At 38.0% G+C, this 21,119-nt stretch overlaps 1 protein-coding gene across 3 annotated transcripts in view; it reads right to left on the bottom strand.

The window, feature by feature from the left end:
- Positions 1-21,119, bottom strand: part of BAZ1A (bromodomain adjacent to zinc finger domain 1A) — a 62,310-nt gene that overhangs the window by 8,330 nt on the left and 32,861 nt on the right. Inside the window, exons 11-21 of one of the 3 annotated variants that reach the window (XM_086463575.1) lie at positions 20,642-20,788; positions 18,162-18,257; positions 17,809-18,033; positions 17,006-17,171; positions 16,614-16,727; positions 15,299-15,423; positions 13,110-13,718; positions 10,173-10,336; positions 9,833-9,987; positions 6,987-7,135; positions 1,661-1,741 (exon numbers count right to left, since the gene is read on the bottom strand). In XM_086463575.1, the coding sequence (XP_086319701.1) occupies positions 1,661-1,741; positions 6,987-7,135; positions 9,833-9,987; positions 10,173-10,336; positions 13,110-13,718; positions 15,299-15,423; positions 16,614-16,727; positions 17,006-17,171; positions 17,809-18,033; positions 18,162-18,257; positions 20,642-20,788 (2,031 nt within the window). The remainder of the gene's footprint in view (positions 1-1,660; positions 1,742-6,986; positions 7,136-9,832; positions 9,988-10,172; positions 10,337-13,109; positions 13,719-15,298; positions 15,424-16,613; positions 16,728-17,005; positions 17,172-17,808; positions 18,034-18,161; positions 18,258-20,641; positions 20,789-21,119) is intronic. The other 2 variants (XM_086463576.1, XM_086463577.1) reach the window with 2 other exon arrangements.

The following is a 21,119-nucleotide window of genomic DNA, read 5'->3' as shown; positions in this document are numbered from 1 at the left end:
AAGTTTAAGGAGAGGAAGAGAAAATATAGCAGTACTTTTGATTATAGAAACGTCCACAGATTTCCCTTCTAAAAGCAACAGTCCGCTGTGTGGACAGTGGTATTACCGTGTGATCTCTAGCAGATTAATGATGCACCCCAGTACAAAATGCCACTTTGCCTGCTGCACCAGCCATACTGGGCACAGTCATGACTTGCAGTCCACCTGTCTACCAAATGACTCCTCCTTAGGAAGAGAAAATATCTAATAACAAATAAAATGAAAGCACAAAAATGAGATTAATTGCCCTCCTGGCAAGGCTTTTCTGCCTTCTCATCAACTGGCTGCCAGGATTTGCCTAATCTTGCATACATTTGCATTAGCAGCACAAGAGAGGTGATGGGAGAAGGCAGAGGACAAACAGGCAACGCAGCTTCATAAATAAAATACAGCCACTCTGAACTGCAAATACAAATCTGGATTTCCTAAAATTTCCCATTAGTTTGTCCTTAGGTTTGCTGTCTCAAGTTCAGTCTTACTAAAGATAGTGGACAAGGTTCTTTTCAAAGTACTGCAGTATATCTCTCCATGTATTTTTCAAAATTCACTAAGAAGAAAATTAAAACTGGTTGTCAGGACACTAGACTGTAACATGAGACTCACTTCAGTTCTTCTGCAGATTTCTACTATAATTCTATATATATATATACACACTATATTCTACTATAACTCAAAGGCACTTTGCTTGCATATATATATACACACACATATATAAAGCATATATATAGTTTGTCAAGCATTTATTTTGCTGACAATGGCAGCTTGAACATTATTACTTTTTTTTGGTGGTTATTTTTAGCCTGGATACATTCACCAATATAGTTCATCACACAACACTGCAGAACTGCAGTCGCAATATTGAGATAGAAATTACTGACCAGGACCTGCTTCAGCATGTCCTGCTGCTGAAAGAAACACACCACATGACACCCACTGTGTCACATCCCAATTTGTAAAATAAGAATAACACTTTTCTCTTCCATCCATCATCTTTCTCATTTGTATTGTTAACTTGGAGGGAGAAACGGCCTCTTCCTTTGTGTCTGAGCAGCTCTACATTGCGCAGTGGGATACCCCTCTGTCAGCTAAGCCCTCCAAGCCTTGCTACAATGCAAATGAAGTTGTTTGACAGATCTATGCACTCATCTATCAATAGCTAATTGAGTTCAGTGAAGGGTTTTCCGTTTTAGTATTTCTAGAAAGGATATGCATTTGCACAAAGCTGCAAAGTTTCAAAAAAAAAAAAACCAACAAAAAACCCACACAACCCACCCAAAAAAAGAGGGTATTAAAAGGATGGAGGGGAGAGGAAAAAAAAAAAAAAAAAGGATTATGTGAACATGCAGATTTCTGTCCCACAGTAATAAAAAGAAAATACAGTTCTTCATCTCTGGTTGCAGAAATTTTCTTAAATTTTTTTTTGTTTGTTTTTTAATTTTAGATCTTTGAGCTGTATTTGTTTTACAACCCACATTTGTAAACGTGGCTTTGGCTGCAATACTGCAATTCCTTCAATTTAAGGAACTGGCTACAAAATTATTAAGGTAAAAACAAAAGAAAACCTGATAAAATATTCAATACTTTTTAATTCTTAGCAATACAAGTAACATTTAAAATTTACCATCTCTCTGACTAGTCTTGTCTTCCACTCTGTTCCTCTTTTTATCCCCCCAGTGGTTCCTTTTAACAGCTGCTGCATTACCTAACATTAAATTCATAAAGTTATTTCAAATACCTTTTTGAAGTGTGGCGGATTATTTCTTAATTAATTTCTATAATCTATACTTTTGCAGTCTAAAAATATAATTAGAGCAGTGGTTCCCAACATATGCACACAGAAAAAGGTAGGCAGGGAAGGGTAAGAGAATAATGTGCACGGAGGAATTGCACATCCCAGGATTTACTTTTACTCCCAATGCAAACACAAGGCTTAAACTGAAGGCTTTTAAACCTACCCTCTCTTACCTTTCTGTCCATCTCTGGTACAAATGGCTAGAGGAATAGCTTACCGATCACAGGTTTCTCTCTCAGCAAACAATTTTTCTGGTCTATGCAACCATGAACGTCCCTCCTAACATCTCAAATTTCTAGCCAGTTTACGGGCAGAGTCCTCAAGGACCATGAGAACTAGCTCATCTGTCCATGTGAAACAACACTTAAGATATTTTTGTGCAGCAGTATTCTTAAGTATTAAAATGACAAAATTACTCTCCCAGGAAGTAAGAGACATAGTAAACTTCATCTGCTCCAAATGCAAGGTACCTTCTTAGACTTCCTTCTCTGAAGAGTAAGCAAAAATTCTTTCATCATAACAAATGCCCACCTCCACCTTTGCTGCCTCTGCTCATGAAACTCCTCAGGGAAGTAACAAATGCACAAGACCAAAGCATAAATATACATTAATCCTGTCCCAGTTCACTGCTGGAAGATGTCTGATGCTGTTATGAGGATGACAATTATAAACAGAAAAGGAAACAACTCTGAGTAAACAAAAATAATCAAACTTAGAAAGAAAGGAATGGAATAAACACAAGTCAAAAGGAGTAAAAAAGCTGCTTATTTTTTTTGTCCCACAAGTGGTGCATGGCCCAAGTTAAGAAGGAGGTAAATGGTTCCCAAGATCAGTCAGAAAGGTTCTCCCATAAATTAGAATCCAACGTTTCCTAGGGAAATCTGAAGGGTGCTTACTAGTACTACACCAGTACTGAAGTCAGAGTTTTTTGGTGGCTGCCTCACTGAACTCCAGGGCAACCAAACCACCTCCATTTTCACATCTATGTAATAGGAATTATCAGACCTACTTCTCCACTGCAAAGTATTTTGAAAATGTAAGGAACGTAATTTATACCAATAAAGAAGCAAAATCCACAATAAAAGTCGTTTGCATTTCTCCCCCGCAAACACATTTTTCATCTGAGAAGCAGCACTTCAGAGTTTCCATCAAACAGCTATTTTTACACCAAAAACAAACTAACAAAAAACCTTTTTTTACATCTTAACTCAGAATTTTTGCAGGAAAAACCATATACTGCAAGCTGTAGCCCCCTTTTTGTGATTCTCCCCAAACATTATCTTGGGCTGGACTGACAGAAAAAAAAGTATTTCATAGCTAACGTGTAATGAAAGGATTTCTAAACCACAACTGATAAATAAGAAATGCATACAACTCAAGTCGTGTTACATTTAATCACCAGACAACAGAAGATTAGTGGCCATCTAGCGTGCTGTTTCTGGGGTTTCTAGATCTCCTTTTGCATTGCTATCTTCTGTGTCAGTCTTTTCTTGCTCTTCCACTTGAATATTTGGTATGCACCTCAACTCTAAACTTATCAGAATCACCAGCGAGGCTCCTGGCAGCCTGATAGAGCCTCAGAACAAAAACGGAGCAGAGAGGAGCAGCTGGTCCTTTCATTGCTGTGCTGGGTCCCTTTGTCTGCTCTGCACCCTGGAGGCCACTGGGATAAACTTGCTAGTGACTGCAATGCATTTCACTGGGCTGTCTTTAATACTAGAAGCTGTAAATAGAGGGAGAACTAAAAACTGTTAAGTATGGTTCCATTCCCTAATAGCACAGAGCACAGTGAAGGGGGGGGCAGAGAGGGAAAAGAAACTCTGCAATGAAGGCAACAACTGAAATAATGACGAAGACAAAGCATGTTCAGTTGGGTCTAAAGCAGAAATGCAGGGGTACGCTTTTTACAGAAAGTGCTCCCCTGCTACCAAAACAGAACTCCTAGCACTTGCTTGACTTCCAATGTTTTTACTTCAGTGGTAATTAAATCAGCCTAAGAAGTCATACTTGTCAGGTTTAATATTAGAAACAGATAAGCAGGCATTTTGTCTAGGGGACGGTTCCATTAAATAGCTGGAACAACTATTAAAAAAAAAACTCCTGTTAGAAAAAAAGAAGCGTACTGACAATGATCTATATAAGAACAGGCAAACAAAAACAAACACCCCACAAACCAAAACCCAGTGGTTACAAACTAAAAGCTAATTTCTATCATCAAAGTACTGTTGGCCACTTTCTAGAGGGGTCAATGAAAGAGGGCATCACAGTTCTGAGCACAAAGCAGTTCCCAAGCAAGAAGCAGTGTCCACTTTTCATTCAAAGTAACACTACTAACATCTCCTTGTCAAGCTCAGTAGAGAACTTTTTTTTGCCCGTTACACACATGCAAGTTGCAAACTAAGAAAGAGAACTTGCTGTGGTAACATGCAAAGACATTGCTTCCAACCGGGGAGCTTAAGCTGAAAATAAGATTATGCAAATTCTACACTTTTTTTTTAAAACATGTCTGAAACACTGCAAAGTTATATCCAGAAAGGCCTGCATCCAGAACTGCTGCTTGACCTCTACAGTGCTTAAGTTTGCCACATGCCTCTCAACACACATGTTTCCTTGACACTTTGCAGTTGCGCCTTCTGGTGACGTCCAGAAGTTCCCAAGTCAGAGCACCGTTCATACAACCGTTCTCCCTTGCAGTCAGAAAATCATCAGTAAATAGGTGCGTGTTTTAAGCTTTACTACAGAGCCACTCAAAGCCACAGCTCCTCCAAGAGATCTCTGGTGACAAGACTAAAATCTTGCCTTCATTCAGACTTGTCACCTGCTAAAAGCAGCCCATTACACAGCTGAGAACACGAGACACTTGGCACCAAAGGTAAAGCAAAGAAGAGGGAACCTGACACTGTCACTTACTTAATGGTCAGGGCACTAAGCCAGAGCACAGGAGACCTGGGATCCTTCCTGCGCCCTCAGCTATGTAGGTTATTCTATACATTACAGTAATCTTACAGGAGTACCATTCTTCAGAGCAGAAGAGATCCACAGGTACAGTATGGTAAACAAACACAGGGGATTTAAGACATGCAAATCACATCAGATTGCTTTCCCTATATACTTTCTTTGTCACACAGTATAAAGCATCTAAAGGAAAACAGGATTCCCAAGCTAAAAACAAACAAGAACCCCCCCCATCATCATCAAAAGGCCAGGCAAGAATATGAACCATCATTAGATTATGATAGAGTTGGGATCACTGAAAAAAAGACACAGGAGGATTGCTAAAAAACTTTCTCTACAACATTTCAGGGACAGTTTTCCTCTTTTAGTCCTTTTCCTCTAACTTGGGATGCCTGATCTATGGCCATATCCTACTAATAGCCATGTTTTTCCCCTTAAGGGCACACTGTGGTAAACTTAGAGCTGCCAGCAAGTTCCTGTTGCCAAAACACTCTCAGAGAGAACATGGAAACGGAGGCATATACTGCACAGTATATTTACAATCAAATTTATATGCACAAAGTATTTACAACCTGCACATGCAGAGTAAATATGACAAATGCTAGACGTACTGTCAATTAACTGTCCCATGCACATGTTGTAAATCTAGTCATATAGCAGGAAAATTAGCTGTATCATGCCTGGCTTGGAAAGGGCAGACATACTTGAGTGGACCAAACACTTCACCAAGTAAAGCTTTCAAACAGCTGTGGTTTCAACTACTCATATGCTCTCCCCTTTCATCTCAATCATTTGGTGCATTTCCCTCTTCTAGAGGTCACCACACTGATAACAAAAGCTTGTGGAAAGGAACCCACGCCTGCATGTCAGAGTCTCTGGGGCAAATCTAGCTCAAACTCATCTTCAGCAGCAACTGATATCCAGACACCAGACTCCGTGCAGGAGCAGCTGAGATGCAAAAACAGTTTTAGGCCAACTGAACCACGGGACACTGATGCCTAGTGTTAACACACCAATGTGTATTCATCATTAAGGAGAAAATGTGGGCATTTTCATCTTAAACTACTGCAGCAAAATCTGCCAGAGCCTAAGGATTTCGTATGTGGTCATTATCAGAGGAGAGCATCAATTTAATAGGACATGTAGCAGTTTGTGCTCTGGAGGACCCCTGGAATGTGCTGCGCTGGTGAGCCACGCTGTGCTCCTGCGGGTGAGGAGTAAACCAGTCCGGCCGAGCAGAGACACAGTTCGTCCTCAGTGCTGGGTCCCAAAGGGCAGCCTGGCCAAACCAGCTGCCTCGGGAAGGATGAACCACCTTCACACACTTCTCCAAGACAAAACCCAGGTTTCAAATTGAAAAAGGATCCTAAGGAATGCAGACCTGAGGGATCACTAGAAGCAAAATGACTTTATGCACTTTGGATCCCCTCTCTCACCCGTAGAGCACTCAGAAGAATTCAAGGAACAACTATGTGTCAAAGTGAAGTTATAATCGTGCTTTGGTTTAAATTTTTCTTGCAACCTTTTACTTCCAAGTTCTTACAGCACAAATGCAAAACCTGAGGATCTGAAAAGTTCACAATGTAAATCTTTCCTACGTTTTACTGTAAATATTCCGTTATTGCTGAACAAGGTGATCCAGATAAACCAGGCCTACATTGCTTTCTCAGAAACAGTATAAAAAAGAACATACATTTTCACAACCTAAAAAAACTCACAAAAGAAACTCATTGTATGACTGTATGATACATTGGCCTCAACAGTAATGCTGAATTACAGAGTATTCCCCCCGAAAGGTCACTCTTTCTGCCTAAGGGTACAATTTGTCTCCCAATGCATCAGTATAATTGTAGAGCTACATAAACAGGATCACTGAAAGGATCCAGGTTAAACAGGCATGTATTTAAGAGTAAAATATGCTGTTACTTAATTAATACAGGTAATTCCAGCTATGCGGAATAATAAGAAAAATATTACTATTTCCTCATGATCTATGGCCTTGACAATCTACCTTTCTTAATTTAACACTGGTACAAAGTGATAGGTTAGTTATTTGTTCTCTTCCCCAATTCATCCCTCTAAAGCATCCAGTCTTATAAAAGAAGCAAGTGGGTTTGGGGTGGGGTTTTTTGGGGTCTTTTGTTTGTTACAAAATCTTACATAAAATTAGAGACATACAGTTGCAATTCTGAAAGCTTACCAAGAGGTGCTTTGAGAAACCTGCGCTCAATTCCTTGTTCTATCTGAAGCAGTGCAGATGCCAAGTAGTGGACCACGTTATTAACTGGCTGAGGAGTACTTGTACTTGTTGATGCAGCGCTTGGAGCTTCAGTTTTTAACCCAAGGAGTCTAGAATAGAAATGTATTAAATTATTTTTTTTTTAAACATACTTTGAATTGAACACCACAGATATTTGTACAGGGCTGCATCCACAGTACATTTTTATTTTCACCGCATTTACATAAATGGACAATGGATATGAACTGATACTGCACAGGTGTGACTAGTTATCCCAGTTCTCAACTCTGCATAATTAGTTTAGTTAATGTAGATAAAAGTCACCTTTAGGTAACAAAGTTACCTAAATTTCAAGAAATGCGAATGACAGGTTTCAACACAATTATTAAGATTTCCAGAAGATTTGATGCAAAAATCCATCAGCTAGTTTACAGGAGATTTCTGTGAAGAGTATAGTCCAAATAAGTCTTCAGTGAACGCACTTCCAGTGCTGAGGTGTAGCCTTTTGGAATGCTTCCATCTGCAGAAGCTCAACTACACAAATCCCCACAATTAGTAAGATTTTTGAAAAAAAAAATAAATGAAATAAAACCAGAAAGTACTTTTAGAATGTTAAATCATCTATTGTTAACTTACACATTCTCATCCTTGGAGTATTTTTCTAAAATACTAACTCTTCATGTAAGGGGGGGGGGGGGGAAGAGTAGGTTTCCAATAAAACAGCCTTCTTTGACCAAAGACTAAGTAATCATTTCAAAGTGTAGTTACTCTTCCTGAACCACAAACATTAAGTATAGCGTAGCAGAGCAACTCACAGTAATGAAACTAAAATTCAATTTCTGCTTGGGGTTTATAAAAAAAATTACTAATTAAGACTGTCTGGATTCTGCTTTATTCTGGTGAATGAGCAATGCTTTTGCTTGCCCCTGTTCTTTTTCCATACTTAAAAGCTGTTCATTATATTTTGCAGTCACACACATTTTGAGAGCCTGAAAGCAAACAGAAAAAAGCTGCACAGTTATTTACATTTCACTAGTCAAACTCCAAGGTCTTAATGAGATGTCACTCGCTCTGAGGTGGATAAAAAGCCCAGCATCAAAAGCAATCTGTCACATGACTTCAGAATCCCATAGTCTCTGTTTTAATATGCAAGTATTAGAGTAGACTTTATTCAGAAACTTTGACGGAGTCAGTATCAAACGGAAAAGAAATGAAGCAACAAGCTTCTGCAGTTGAACTGAGTGTTGGCAATGGAGCAAGTGCCCAACTAACTGGAGACACATGAATTTTAGCTTCTTAATTAAAACTGGGGAATATTTTTATGTTGTGGTTTTCAGGAAGCAAGTGTCTCTAAATTGTGTCATTAATATGAAGAAGGATGACCCTATCCATTTTGCATGCAACTAGAGAACTCTGATCCGAAGGGCAGTCTTATACGAAAATACTAATTCAGCAAACCGCAATAAAAAGGGAAAAACCTTAAAGAACTTCAAATTCCTACATCCAGCACAGCATTCGAAAGTCCATCCAGAAATGCAGCTTTCACAAAATAAGTAATTGCAGAAAACCTCGCAGAATACATAGGCAAACAGTATATTAGTACAATGATCACCTCCAATGAACCATTTTTCCTGTTAGTACAATGATCACCTCCAATGAACCATTTTTCCTGTAGCATTTCAACATTAGCATCCTATCAAGATATACAATTTTATATGTATGAAGGTAGATCTTTATTTCTGAACAGTGTGTAAATTCTGAGAATTAAATATTTAGAAATCTTCACAGCTTCTGTGGTTTGATTCACAAAGATCGATATAGTGTACAGTCCTACATCTTTCTCAAATGTTTGTTTAAAAACAAAGAACAAAACACTTTTACAGTTGCAACACTACATGATTTGAGGTTTCCTCTCCTTAACTGTGTTGCAGCTTGCTCTACAAAAGGGTCATCATTCATAAAGTTGTAAGATTACATCTCTGTTTTGCTGCAGTGCTAAAGGTTAATCCAGACCATGGCTTGTTGCACTGATGGTTCTTACTGTGACTCATGAAGTGGTACACTGGCCAGTTCAACCAGCAATTTGCTACTATTACCATCTCCCCTTTTAAACACTCCTACCCTTTCCACAAAGTGGGTTTTTTGTTGTTTATGCCCGCCCCGCCCCAGCAGCCCCCTTCTGGAAAACAAAACAAACCAGAAATTGCCAGATTAATTTCCCTCTACATTTTAAGTGCTTGTAAAACAAATTCACATATTCCTTACTTGTAACTAATGTTCACTTTGAGCAGTGTAGTATCTGAATAGTAGAAGTTGTAAAAATTGGTGTCTTAGTCTTACATGGTATAGAACTGTGTCATTTAGCAAATATAAACCAATGCAAAAATCTCACATTTTACAACTCAAATCTTAAAAACATCCTAAAGAATTTGAAGGCAAAAACAATTTGAAGGTTAAAAAAAGAGCACTGCTATAAAATCACAGACTCACAGAATGTTAGGGGTTGGAAGGGACCTTGAAAGATCATCTAGTCCAACCCCCCTGCCAGAGCAGGACCACCTGGAGTAGATCACATAGGAACGCGTCCAGGCAGGTTTTGAATGTCTCCAGAGAAGGAGACTCCACAACCTCTCTGGGCAGCCTGTTCCAGTGCTCTGCCACCCTCACAGTGAAAAAGTTTTTCCTTATGTTAATGTGGAACCTCCTATGCTCCAGCTTGCACCCACTGCCCCTTGTCCTATCATCGGACATCACTAAGAAGAGCCTGGCTCCATCCTCCTGACACTCATTTAAACCATAGCTCTTACCTGTCTTTCACAATAAATTTATCTTGATCATCAGTTTCCATTTCTTCAGATTCTTCATTCACAGTTTTAATTATACCATTTTCTTTGTTTTCATCATTCAGAAACTCATACCGCCCATGTTCTAAGGCTGCTCTCCAAGACTGTCTGTCTGTAACCTGAAGCAAACATACAAAATTGAAGTTTCTAAAGAACCAAAGGCCACAAACTTTTAGTGCCAATTACTTTCTACACTTAATTTAATTATGCTTTCAGTAAAACCCATAGCATGCAAGAGCTCTCGTTTAATTTACAGACTTGATGGCACCACCGTGCTCCTAGGTATTCTACAATTCATAAATACCTTAATAGCCCCCAATGTTCCTTGGTAGATCCTGTCTTCAATGTCCAAAAGAAAGTCTCTAAGTCTCAGTTCAAGCTGCTTCTCTGCAGATATGTGAGATCCATCATAAGCATTCTGCATCCTTCCCCGTCCTGGAGGAGGTCTGATGTCACTTTGAGGTTTGTCTGCAAGAATATCAAGTAACTTCACGTTAGTGGACTTCACTCCTTAAAGTAGCTGCTGGCAGAGGGAAAAAAAGTAGTCAGCGCAGAACAGACACACATGTTCAAAACTCCCTTCTTGTAGAGACATTGCCAACACCAACATCTCCATGCCAACTAAGGCATCCAATCCAGCCAAGCAGACCTATCGATTAGCATCTGCTCATTCCAACACAGGATAAGAAATTCTTGTCAATTTAGAAGTCATTCTTTTGTCTTAAAATGCTTTCTAAAGTAGCAGATAATTAACAACTCTCTGCTATAAGTGCAAGGAGGAAAAAAAAAAAAGAAGAAAAAGAATTAAGTCACATTTCTAGTATTTCTCGTATTTGATGGCCCTTACTTTGCAGAACTCCTCAGTTTTCTTTCCTGCATGGATCTTTATCATGGCAACATTTAAAACAAGCATGTGCAACTAACAATTGCAAAAACTAACAGAACAAGATATAATCCCTTTTAAAAAATCTAACTTTAAAACAGAACAAACAGATGACACAGGCACAGACTAGACTGACTGTGTCCTCTAATTAAAGGCAGGGGGGGAAAAAAGGAACAAGACAGCAAGATAATTTATGAAAAAGAAGGGAAGAGGTGATGATGGGCTGTCCAAAAAAAAACCCCTTCATAAGAGAACTGAAAATTCATGCAAAAGCTCAAAAGCCACAGGAAAGAGCTGAAAGTATGCCCAGATCCTAAATTAGTGCTGGCAAACCTGCATAAGTGGCAAACATTTCTGTTCGCAGGATTTACCTTAAATCCTATGACAGCAGTGATTAGGCAGTATATGCAAGAACTTAAGAGGTATTTAATCAAAAATTACCATGAAGCTGTTGTTAAGGAAGTACAGGATGAATTTCTAAAACACAATTGTGGAAGCAATTCCCCGTAACTGAAAGTAGCTATGCAAATATTCTCAAAATGTGAACTAGCTTACTCTGATGTCTGGATGTGGGAAACATCCTTTTTGGTTTAGAAAAAAAAGAAACGTTTTTTCTTGAGTAGAACTCAAACAGCTGCAATTGGCTTGCAAATGATGAGGAAAAGTTAATAGACACTGGAATAAATTCAAGTAATGGCACATATCAATTTTATTTCCATGCTTTTTTGAGTCAGAATTAGAAAGCAGAGAAGAGCAGTCTACAGCGCAAGAGAATCATGGAATAGTTCTCACTTGTCCTGCAAGTCATTTGAGTGAAGGCAATAGGGCAGCAGCTACAGACCACTGCAGTAAAACTCCCTCCAAAGTACAGCTACACGTGACCACTTATCACTGCTTATCACACAGGGGAGGCAGCATTGGTATTGGACCACTGCATTTGAATTTTTTTTATTAAAGTGAAGTTCAAATCTGCCTTTTTTTATTCTAACAGAAAGAGAAGAAAAAAAATCCGTGACTCTGGAAATCAAATTGCTTCAGGGCAGAAAGCAACACACAAAACAGATAAAGGTGCAGCAACTAGGAAAATAAAGAACCACAAATACAAATATATCAGGAAACGATTGAGATTTTCTCACCAAAAAACCACACACATAGCTATAAGGCCTCCAAATAAAGCTTAATTACTGTGTGGAAACTCTGTCCTGTGCTAGTTTCCACCAAAAGAAATGGTAGATCAGTTATGCATTTAGTAGTATTTGACATGTTCACGGCATGTCCTGGCATACACACTCCAGTAAAAGAGAACTCTGCTCTGCTGTGAATAATTCTCCCTTGCCCCAATACAAAAATCCTCACAGTACTTTGGCATAATTTAAAACAAAATGCAATTTCTTACGCATGACCTTAGGGAGTTTTATTTTGGTACATCTTCTATCCACCAACATGCAACAAATAAGCCAGCTGCAAGCTTAAGTACACAGAATTTTATCAGTGATGGGAGCTAATGCCTTGCCAGTAAGTGGCAAAATACTTGGCTAGGAGAAAAGTGAAAAAAAACAACCCCCAAATCGTAGGTCTAGGATGCTTTTAAGTACATTCCTACATTTTGAAACCCACAAACCCAATAATGCTCTGCAGATATCTCCTCCTCCTGTAACAAGACTCTACCAAAAGAAGAAAATGGAAAAAGATAGAAAAAAATAGTATTACAGAATCCAGTGCATTGACATTAAGCCACATAACAAGCAACACAGCTACACTATTTTTTTTCCTCCCAAAGGTTTTAGTATGACCCTGCAATATGCTATCATTCCCTTCTTCACAATAGGGCAGTAAAGGCTTTTGAATCATTTCATGCATTATAATGTTTTGAAAGAACACGTCCTGCTCAACAAATCAAGGTAACAGTAATTGCCTTCCTTGGCGATGTTTCTGTCTCCAGTGTCATATCTTGTGTCTCCTTTCATCATACTGGAAATGAGGACATCAGACGATCAATACTATGATTTACCTTTAGCAGATATTAATCTTTATTCCCCAGTTAATCTTTCCCCAAAGCTCAAATTACTTCCTGAAGACGTTTGTTTAAAAGCCAATCCCGTTGTACTAAGCAGTGGGATAACAGAAAAATTGCTTTTTTAAAGTGAAAAACACCGCAAAGACCCATCACGAAAAAAGAAAAAAGGGAGAAAAAAAGAAAGGAAAAAACCCAAACCTGTTTTCCATAGAGTGAAACAATGCTTAAAAATAATTCTAATTTCTTAGGAATTACAATTACATGAGAATTGGCAGTTTCTAGAATATTATATAGAAATTACAGCTGTAGAAACAAACTAAGATCAGGACCCTTTCATTTACCTGGAATATGGAATTTTTCCACAGGAAAACTGCTTAGTTGTTCATATATTCTACTTTTCTCTTGTAAAAGAGTTTCTTTTAAGGCACTCTCCCTATATCCTCGGGAATTGAGAGCCTCTAGGAGTTGGTCCAGTTGTTCCCGAGAATTGTAAAAGCACCAACGGTTTGGTTTATATACTGGCCTTGGCACCTCTACAACAACACTGGTGTGTGAATCTTGGTCAATATTGGAGGTAGATTCAGAGGATTTCAAAGACTCTCCAGTTTTACTGAATACCTGAGGTTCATTTGTGCAAGACTGTATGTTATTCTGAAAGGAAGAGGTTCGAGGCAACAACATGTCTTCTGTGAGACCAGAATAGTCCTCTTCTATAAACAATCCAGGAACAGAGGGGAAAATCCAGTAGCGTCGGTACAGACGGTCACGACCTAACGGGATGATATTTGTGCAGGCTGTTGCATTCTGAATCTTTTCTAACAGTTCCTTCTCTTTCTTTTGTTGCTCCTGTTTTAAAGCTTCTTCATCTTCAGCAGTAAGAGGTTCACTCTTTTCACAAGTGGTCTCTTCTCGTCTTGTAAATTCTTTATATTCATTTTGCCCTCTCCTTCCTAAAAGTTAAGGGAAGAAGAATGAAAGCAACATGCTTATAAATTCTTTTTTTAACCAAAACCAGAAGTAAACGTCAGGTTTTGGTTCTGTCCCTTTCCGATTATCTAAACTTACGCTGCCAAGGGCCATCAGCCCAGTCAAGAAACAATACTAGTTTTATTAAAGAAAAATTCAAGTGATTAACCCCCTTCCCTCAAGAAAGGGGAAGCCATCTTTAGTGCACTTTCACTTCACAGAAGCTAGAGCAAGTCTCATTTACTGATATTGTCATTTTTAACACCATAAAAAGGAAAAAAAAAAAAAACTTAAAAACATGTTACAAAAGTATCTTATAATGATAAAATTCTAGCAATTTCATTATTGAATATGGTTTTGACTTTATCATACTCAAAATGATCAACTTAAATCCCCCAAAGACCTCAAAATCCCTATATAAAAGCTTTTATTGCAAACTCAGTTACATTACTTTATCCACACCACTATTTTCTTCCTTTCAACTTGTACATCTTAGTTTACCAAAGGGTCAGGTCCTGATAAGTCATGTAGAAAAGTACATTGTGTAATTAACACATGCAACAGTGAAAGATGCTGTCAGCACTCATTTGCTACCGATTTCCAACGTGACCTTCAGTTTCTCCAATTGTAGGAATGAAATAACACTTGTTTGCCTTCCAGGCACAAGGTCTCAAACACAGGCATTTGAGAAAACTTGAAATTCTGTTTAAGACCTCATTGTTTTGCCATCATAAAACTGTAGTAAACATGCAAACCTGTATTACTGAATGACTCAGAATTTCTATCCCAGGTACTGTTAGGAACTGTACGTGTTTGCAACCTTAAGTCCACAATCATCCAGGATTTAATTGGCACAGATGCTAACACGAATCCTTCACGGGAGAAAGGCACAGATAAGGTAGCAGTCCAAACCCATCAACAATTCATCCTCCTGTGGTGATTATCTATGTTTAGTTACAAATAGGCAGTGCCATTTACTGCACCACAACTCCTACTAGCACACCGATGAGGAAATTAAATGTGGGGATAAGTCTGGTTGCATTCTTGTATAGAAGGCATGCTGCTTCATTAACTAAGGCAAACTAAACCCAACCACTCAATATAACATTTTCTTTTAAAATACCTGTTCGTTTTTGCAGCTTCCTAATAAACAGAACCAAACCCACACCATACCCTCTTAGATGAGCCTCCTACAACTCTCTCTCTCCCCCCCCGCCCCCCCCCCTCTCTCTCTCTCCCTCTGAGTGCACTACTTGTAACTGTAATGGTTTGTGAGGCAACAGCTTGGTTTTTAACAGACAAAAGAGGAATCCAGACAGCAAGCATGGAAGACAAGAAGAAACAGAAGTGTGAAAGAACATACAGCTGACCGCTAGAACTACATCAGGCCAGCTCAATGCACTTAATAGTGCAATAGGATCATGTTTGGTGGGGTGGAATTTTTTTTCCCTTTAAAACTTTACAGGAAAGATTGACTATAAAAATTTACTAGAAAACTTAAGAACTTCCCAGGTGCATGCATGTGCGCATACATTGTACGTGTACGAACACATTATAGTGTTACCTCTTCCTTGTTTTTTGTTTGGTCCCAGCTCCTCCTCGTCCTCTGTCACTATGTCCATGTCTTGCTCCTTACGTTCAATTTCTTTGCTTTCTGTACTAGTATCAAGGTCTTCCCGTTCCTCCTCCCTGACACAGTAAAATAAACAAAATGTGACTAACTGACCATGTATTAAAAGCTGAATGGAATGAAAAAAAAAACCCAACACAATAGAATATGGCATCTTCAACACAAACAGTATTTTCCTTTCAGAAGTACTTAAGCTAGTCAAAGACCTGTCATGCTTTTTAAAAATAACTTTAGTCATAGAATATATCAAAACCCAGAAGAAATCTGCTGAACTGTAAATGGGAAGTTCCATATTAAAAGACTAAAACCTGCTCTTTGGTATGCTCTCTTTCATTTGAAGAGCATTGTTATAATCAGATCCTTTTTGGAGACATCTTAGTGTAGTTCTACTGACCTGCATTATTTTTTCATGACAAAAAAAAAAAAGTGTTTCCTCATCAAAAGAGGTATCATTTTACAAAATGCTTATTACACATTTTTCCCTCATCTAGCAAATATAATTAAAAGCCTACAGAACTACATGCAACCATTACAGGGTAACTTTTTTTTTCAGTTACAGTTTCAAAAACATAACACAAATCTGCCTTTGGCCCATTCTCATCTTTTGCAAGCGGATTTATTTAACGAACTCCCTTCCTCAAGCATGTAAGGATATGGTGTTGTATATACACTTTCCTTTTTTTTTTCTGGAATCATATACAGCTGAATGTGCATGAATCTTACCACATGAAACCATACAGCTCTATTAATAAAACAAAAAAACTTGGTTTTATGGAAATCACCCAGGATAGCACAGCATTTTTTAAAAAAATGCTATTAAATTTGATCCATAAACAGTTATGTGAGGTCAGTATTATCTAGCTTAGATTAGACGAACTTCTCAAATCAGAAAACAAACTAGAATGGTCTATTATGAAGATACTCATAGACATAAAATCAATGCAAGACAAAAAGTAATGTAAAAAATACAAATTAGAAGATTTTGCAAGCTGCTTTTGTCAGTAGGTAAAACCTTCACGCTTTCAATAGAATTATGAGTATAATAAAAGTTGATCTAAAAAATAAACAACTTTCATTAAGCAATTCTACAACACTAGAAGAAAAATAAAATCAACATTCAGGGCTATATACTTAAGTTAAAATATACCTTCGTATATGATCAAGTCAATAAAAACTACATAGCTAAGATCTAGCCACATAACTGAAGAGTGCTGTATCATATGTATCACAGTAATACCATACATCATACCCAACAGATGCTTCTACAGCAGGATTTCTTTGCTCCTCTTCCTTCAGCTTTTCTTGTTTCTCTTTCATTTTTAACTCTTGTTCTTTTAACCTTTCTTCTTTCCTTTTACGTATCCTAGTAGTAAGAAGAATATAGAAACCCAGTTGCAATTAATCTAGTATCTGATCTGGCCAATGTGTTTTTTTTTTTTTTTTCTGCTGTAGCATCATCTAAAAATAATAGTAACAAGGGAAAGGACAATGCTTAGCACAATGAAGTTTTGCTCCTCTCTAGGGTCTCAGGAAACCAGTATAAAACACAAACACTATTATTGTTTCTCATATCCCCTTTGCAATCAAGGAATTAATCTAATTTGTAGCAACAAAATTTAGCTTTCTATATCCTAGTTTCACCTTGCTGCTGCCGCCTCTCGTTCCTTGCGATGCTGTTCTGCCTTTAATTCTCTGAACTCCTGCTTTGCCTGTCGTAACACTTCAACAGAGTCCTCAATGAAATCTCGAGTGGAGACGAGAGTCAGAAGTTTCCCACAGAGGGCATGAAGGATCTTCATCTTTTCCCCTAATAAAATCCAGACCAATTTTTATATTTCATTATACAACTGATAAATAAGCCTTACTCTTACACCCTCCAGACCGAAGATTGGTTCTCACTCAAGAAAAAGTGAACAGTTAAAAATCTGTAGTGCACCAGCTGCACTTGCAAAGAGGTTTTTCCTGAAACATCTGCTTTGCTCAGAGATGTGAGCCTTTATTTTTAATTTATTAACTTTTAGCATCAAAAGAACTAAAATGCAGTATTATCTTCAGAATGGAGATAAACAGTAGATGGTAATTTTTTCTCCATTTCCAAATAACAAACAAAAGACCCAAACCAGAACAGCAATAAAAAGCAGGGGCTGAATCAAACACTCAGATGCTTCTCCCAGAGAAGTAGAATAAGTAAAACTAACACTTTTTTAAAAACAGGATTTAAAACAAACCTACTCAGAAGTAACAAAACTGTCTAGCTCTGCAATCTCTGATCTGGTGGGACCTGCTTGTCAAGGCTAGAGCACAGGGGGTGACCTCCAGAGGTCCTTTCCAACCTAAGTTATTCTAGGATACAGTGAATTTTGACCATTGTTGATCTGAAGCAGTTACAAAACGTATCACTTGATAAGCAACCTAATAATCTCTAACATTTACTGTCTTATTACCTGGCAACAAATCATACACTGAGGTACTTGAAAGTTTCTTCAAGAGACCAGGATTACTCAGTCTCAGCTCCATGCATGCATCATCAGTAGCATCAAACCCTCCTCGTTTCTGGTAACGGTATTTTGCATTGGCTGATGTTACATCAGCGCCTGATGCTAGAATGTGAAGTCTGAGAATCTCAGAAAGAGTGCAGCTATCAAGATCCAAGTTTTTCAAATTGCAGCCTACAGTTGAGAAGAATGAACAGTTATTTTAAATAGACATTTAAATGTATATAAATATTTAAAATGTGCTTTAAAATACAGAGCAAAATAAGAACAGTAACAAAACAAGAAGTGAAACCCACACATACCCTGATGTAACTGGGGCCATGCAGCTGCCAAAGTTGCAACTGCAGACAGTGCAGATTTTGTGGGGTCTGCATCTTCATCCAAAGCCTCTGTTAAATCTTTAAGGAAATAAACACTTTATTCTAGTGCAAATCAAAACTTGTACTGCGGAGGGGAGGAAAGCAAGCCGTTTTTTAAAAGTTGCATACAAAGCAAAAAGAGGGCCAATATTCACAAAAGCATCCATGTATTCAAAACTCAATTCAACAACCAAATTAAAATTTACATATCTTTAAATGCAACTAAAAATCCAACTAAAAGCTAAGGACATGCACCACATGCTATACGCTGTTCTCCCTATATACAAGCTGTTAAAGCAACCCCAATGCACAAAACATGCACAATGGCAATATAAAAGGCAGCAAAAACAAATCCATAAACACACTTGAAAGCAAAACCAAATAACAATGCAAGAACACCTGTACTTTGTTTCCTCAAATGAACTGTTATTTCCTATCATCATTTTGGTTTTAGGAAAGACCATCCAAACCAATCAGACATTTTGATACTGATTATCACCACTCACTGTATACTTTTAATCTGTAATTTAGACATAGCCTTACTGTCCCGCACAAATACAATTACAAAGACACCATATTTCACGAAAACAAGCACCTGCGCTTACTAAGGAGTATCACACATTAGCAAACTGACCAGGAAAGCAGGACAGTGAAAGGGAGAAACAGCAAAATTCTTAGACAAAAGTTTCCTTCGCACTTACAGGTATTTCTCCAGAGGGTTGGCAGAATTTTTTCAGCCTTGTATGCTATTTCGACAATTTCACTTTATTCAAGTCCAAATCATTAAGCAGTTACAAAGTCAGCAAGTCAACAAAGAACCACAAATCCAAACTAAGACTACATAAAAAGCAAATCCACAAGTCTTGTATGATGATTGATGTTGTTTGAAAACTGTCATCCAGACATTGCAAAATTAACCTCTGCACCTCCCCTCTCACTGTATCTGTATAACAGGGTTTAAGAAGGTACTGTACACACCAAAAACTCTCAGCCTTCTGTTGCAGAAACACTGCCTGTACAGAATTTAAGTGAGCAAACACACTGACTACTACTAGTTTGCTTAGTCAGAATTACAAAGCCAAGAACACGTCATTCTTTCATGAGAAAGAAGTTGTCTTAACAAGACTGCCAAGGAGTGGAAGTTCAAAGGCAAGTAAAAGACAATACATAAAGTGCCCTGCCCACAGCTCTGCTAAACTAGAAGTGAAATGGCATATTTTTGCAATTGCCAGCTCCATATAGCCAAACTGAAATACAAAAGTTACATCAGATTTTTTATGATCAGTCCTATGAATAATAAAAGAATCTAATCAACTATTCTATGATTACCGATAATAGAATCCTTGCTTATATTGCCCAAGCAATGCGCTCAGTAAGATATAGTTTAATTGCTAAATTCAACAGTAATTAAAATACAGTCTAAATTTGTTATTACTGTATCAAATCTGTAACTTTATTTAATTAACAAGAACAGACTGCATTACTGAAGATAGTGCCATGTTTTATATAGACATTTTATAGATTGGACATAAATCTTAAGCATGAGAATATGCAGTGTCTTCAAGGGAGGAATTAAAGGAACCTTCCTGTACCTCACGCATCTGTCTTATGTGGGAACCACAGGATTCACTTGACCTCAAACAGGGAGTGCTCTTACAGTCCTATCTAACTCTAATGAAATGAAGACCAGCAGGAAGGGTCAAAGCTTTTCCTTTAACTAGTCAGCAAATCTGGCAGTCCATAAACACAGGACCACATAAATTTGGAACAAAGCCTGCACTTTCCTCTGAGCAGTGGTTAGCACATACCAAATGCCTCTGAAAACACGGGCAACTTCAGCCATAGAGTGAAGGCCAAAGGCAGAGTGACTGTGAGATACTTTATCAGAAAACCCCAAGACATGGTAGTATCTGGGAGTTGTGGATGCATACTTCCAAGTCTTGAAGGACAATGAATATTGAATTCTCCATTGTAGTTGTGCTGGGGAGTTTTAGTTTTTAATCTAGTTAGGTCCAGATTTTCTTTTTATAGCTACAGATAAAGACCTTTGAGAACATTCAGAAAAATGCCTTGTTTCCTGACCCTCAGGAGAAACATCTAACAGTGCTGAAGGAAGAGGAAGAAGGTGAAGATGAGTTTTCCTCACCTCCAAAATATAAGCAGTGCTGTTAAAAGCTTATTATGCTTTGCTGGATACAACCGTCATAACAATGGGCTTGCTTTTTCTCTGTTCCCCCCAGACCCCACTCTCCATGCTCAGTTTAAAGCTTTAATTTCAGATAAAAGAGAAAAACCAAGTCCATTTACATACAATATCCGTGCATAATAAGACAAGGTTAAACAAATGAATGCCATAAATCATGCAGTTTGAAGTTAATTCCAGTGGAATTTCAGGTTTTTAGCAGTAAAATTAAGGATCTGACCTTTGGTCTCAGCATCAGCTATTTGATCTTTGGCCACTTCCTCTTCCTCTTCGGCCATTGCCTGAAAGATGGCAGTCAGGAAGAAAAACAGCAATTCACATAGTGGGCCTTCAGTGTCATTTCCTACAAGAGCTTCCTCTAAAACTTCTGTGAATAAAGTTTAAGAAATGTCACTTTTGCGGCAAAGTTGGAAAACAATTATGTACTGAAGAATGAAAACATTATTTTTTTTTCCTTCAGGTATGATAATCAAGTTACTTTTCTGTAATTTACTGCAAATATTCCTAAGGTGATGCTGTCAGAAAGACTGCTGACAAAACATTATTTTCTTAACACATAACTGCAAGAGTAAAGTACCATTAGACATTTTAGTAAGTAGATTAGCAGCTTCTACACTGAAATTCATCTTGATTTCATAAACACCGCAGAAGTTGACTGTGAAGGGAAAATTGGACTGATATGCACATGTAGGCACTGA

The sequence above is a fragment of the Leptosomus discolor genome, chromosome 3 (genome assembly GCF_034619465.1).
Source record: "Leptosomus discolor isolate bLepDis1 chromosome 3, bLepDis1.hap2, whole genome shotgun sequence".
NCBI lineage: Eukaryota > Metazoa > Chordata > Aves > Leptosomiformes > Leptosomidae > Leptosomus > Leptosomus discolor.
Note: the sequence above shows the minus strand (reverse complement) of the source record. Positions and strands in the feature narration are given on the sequence as shown.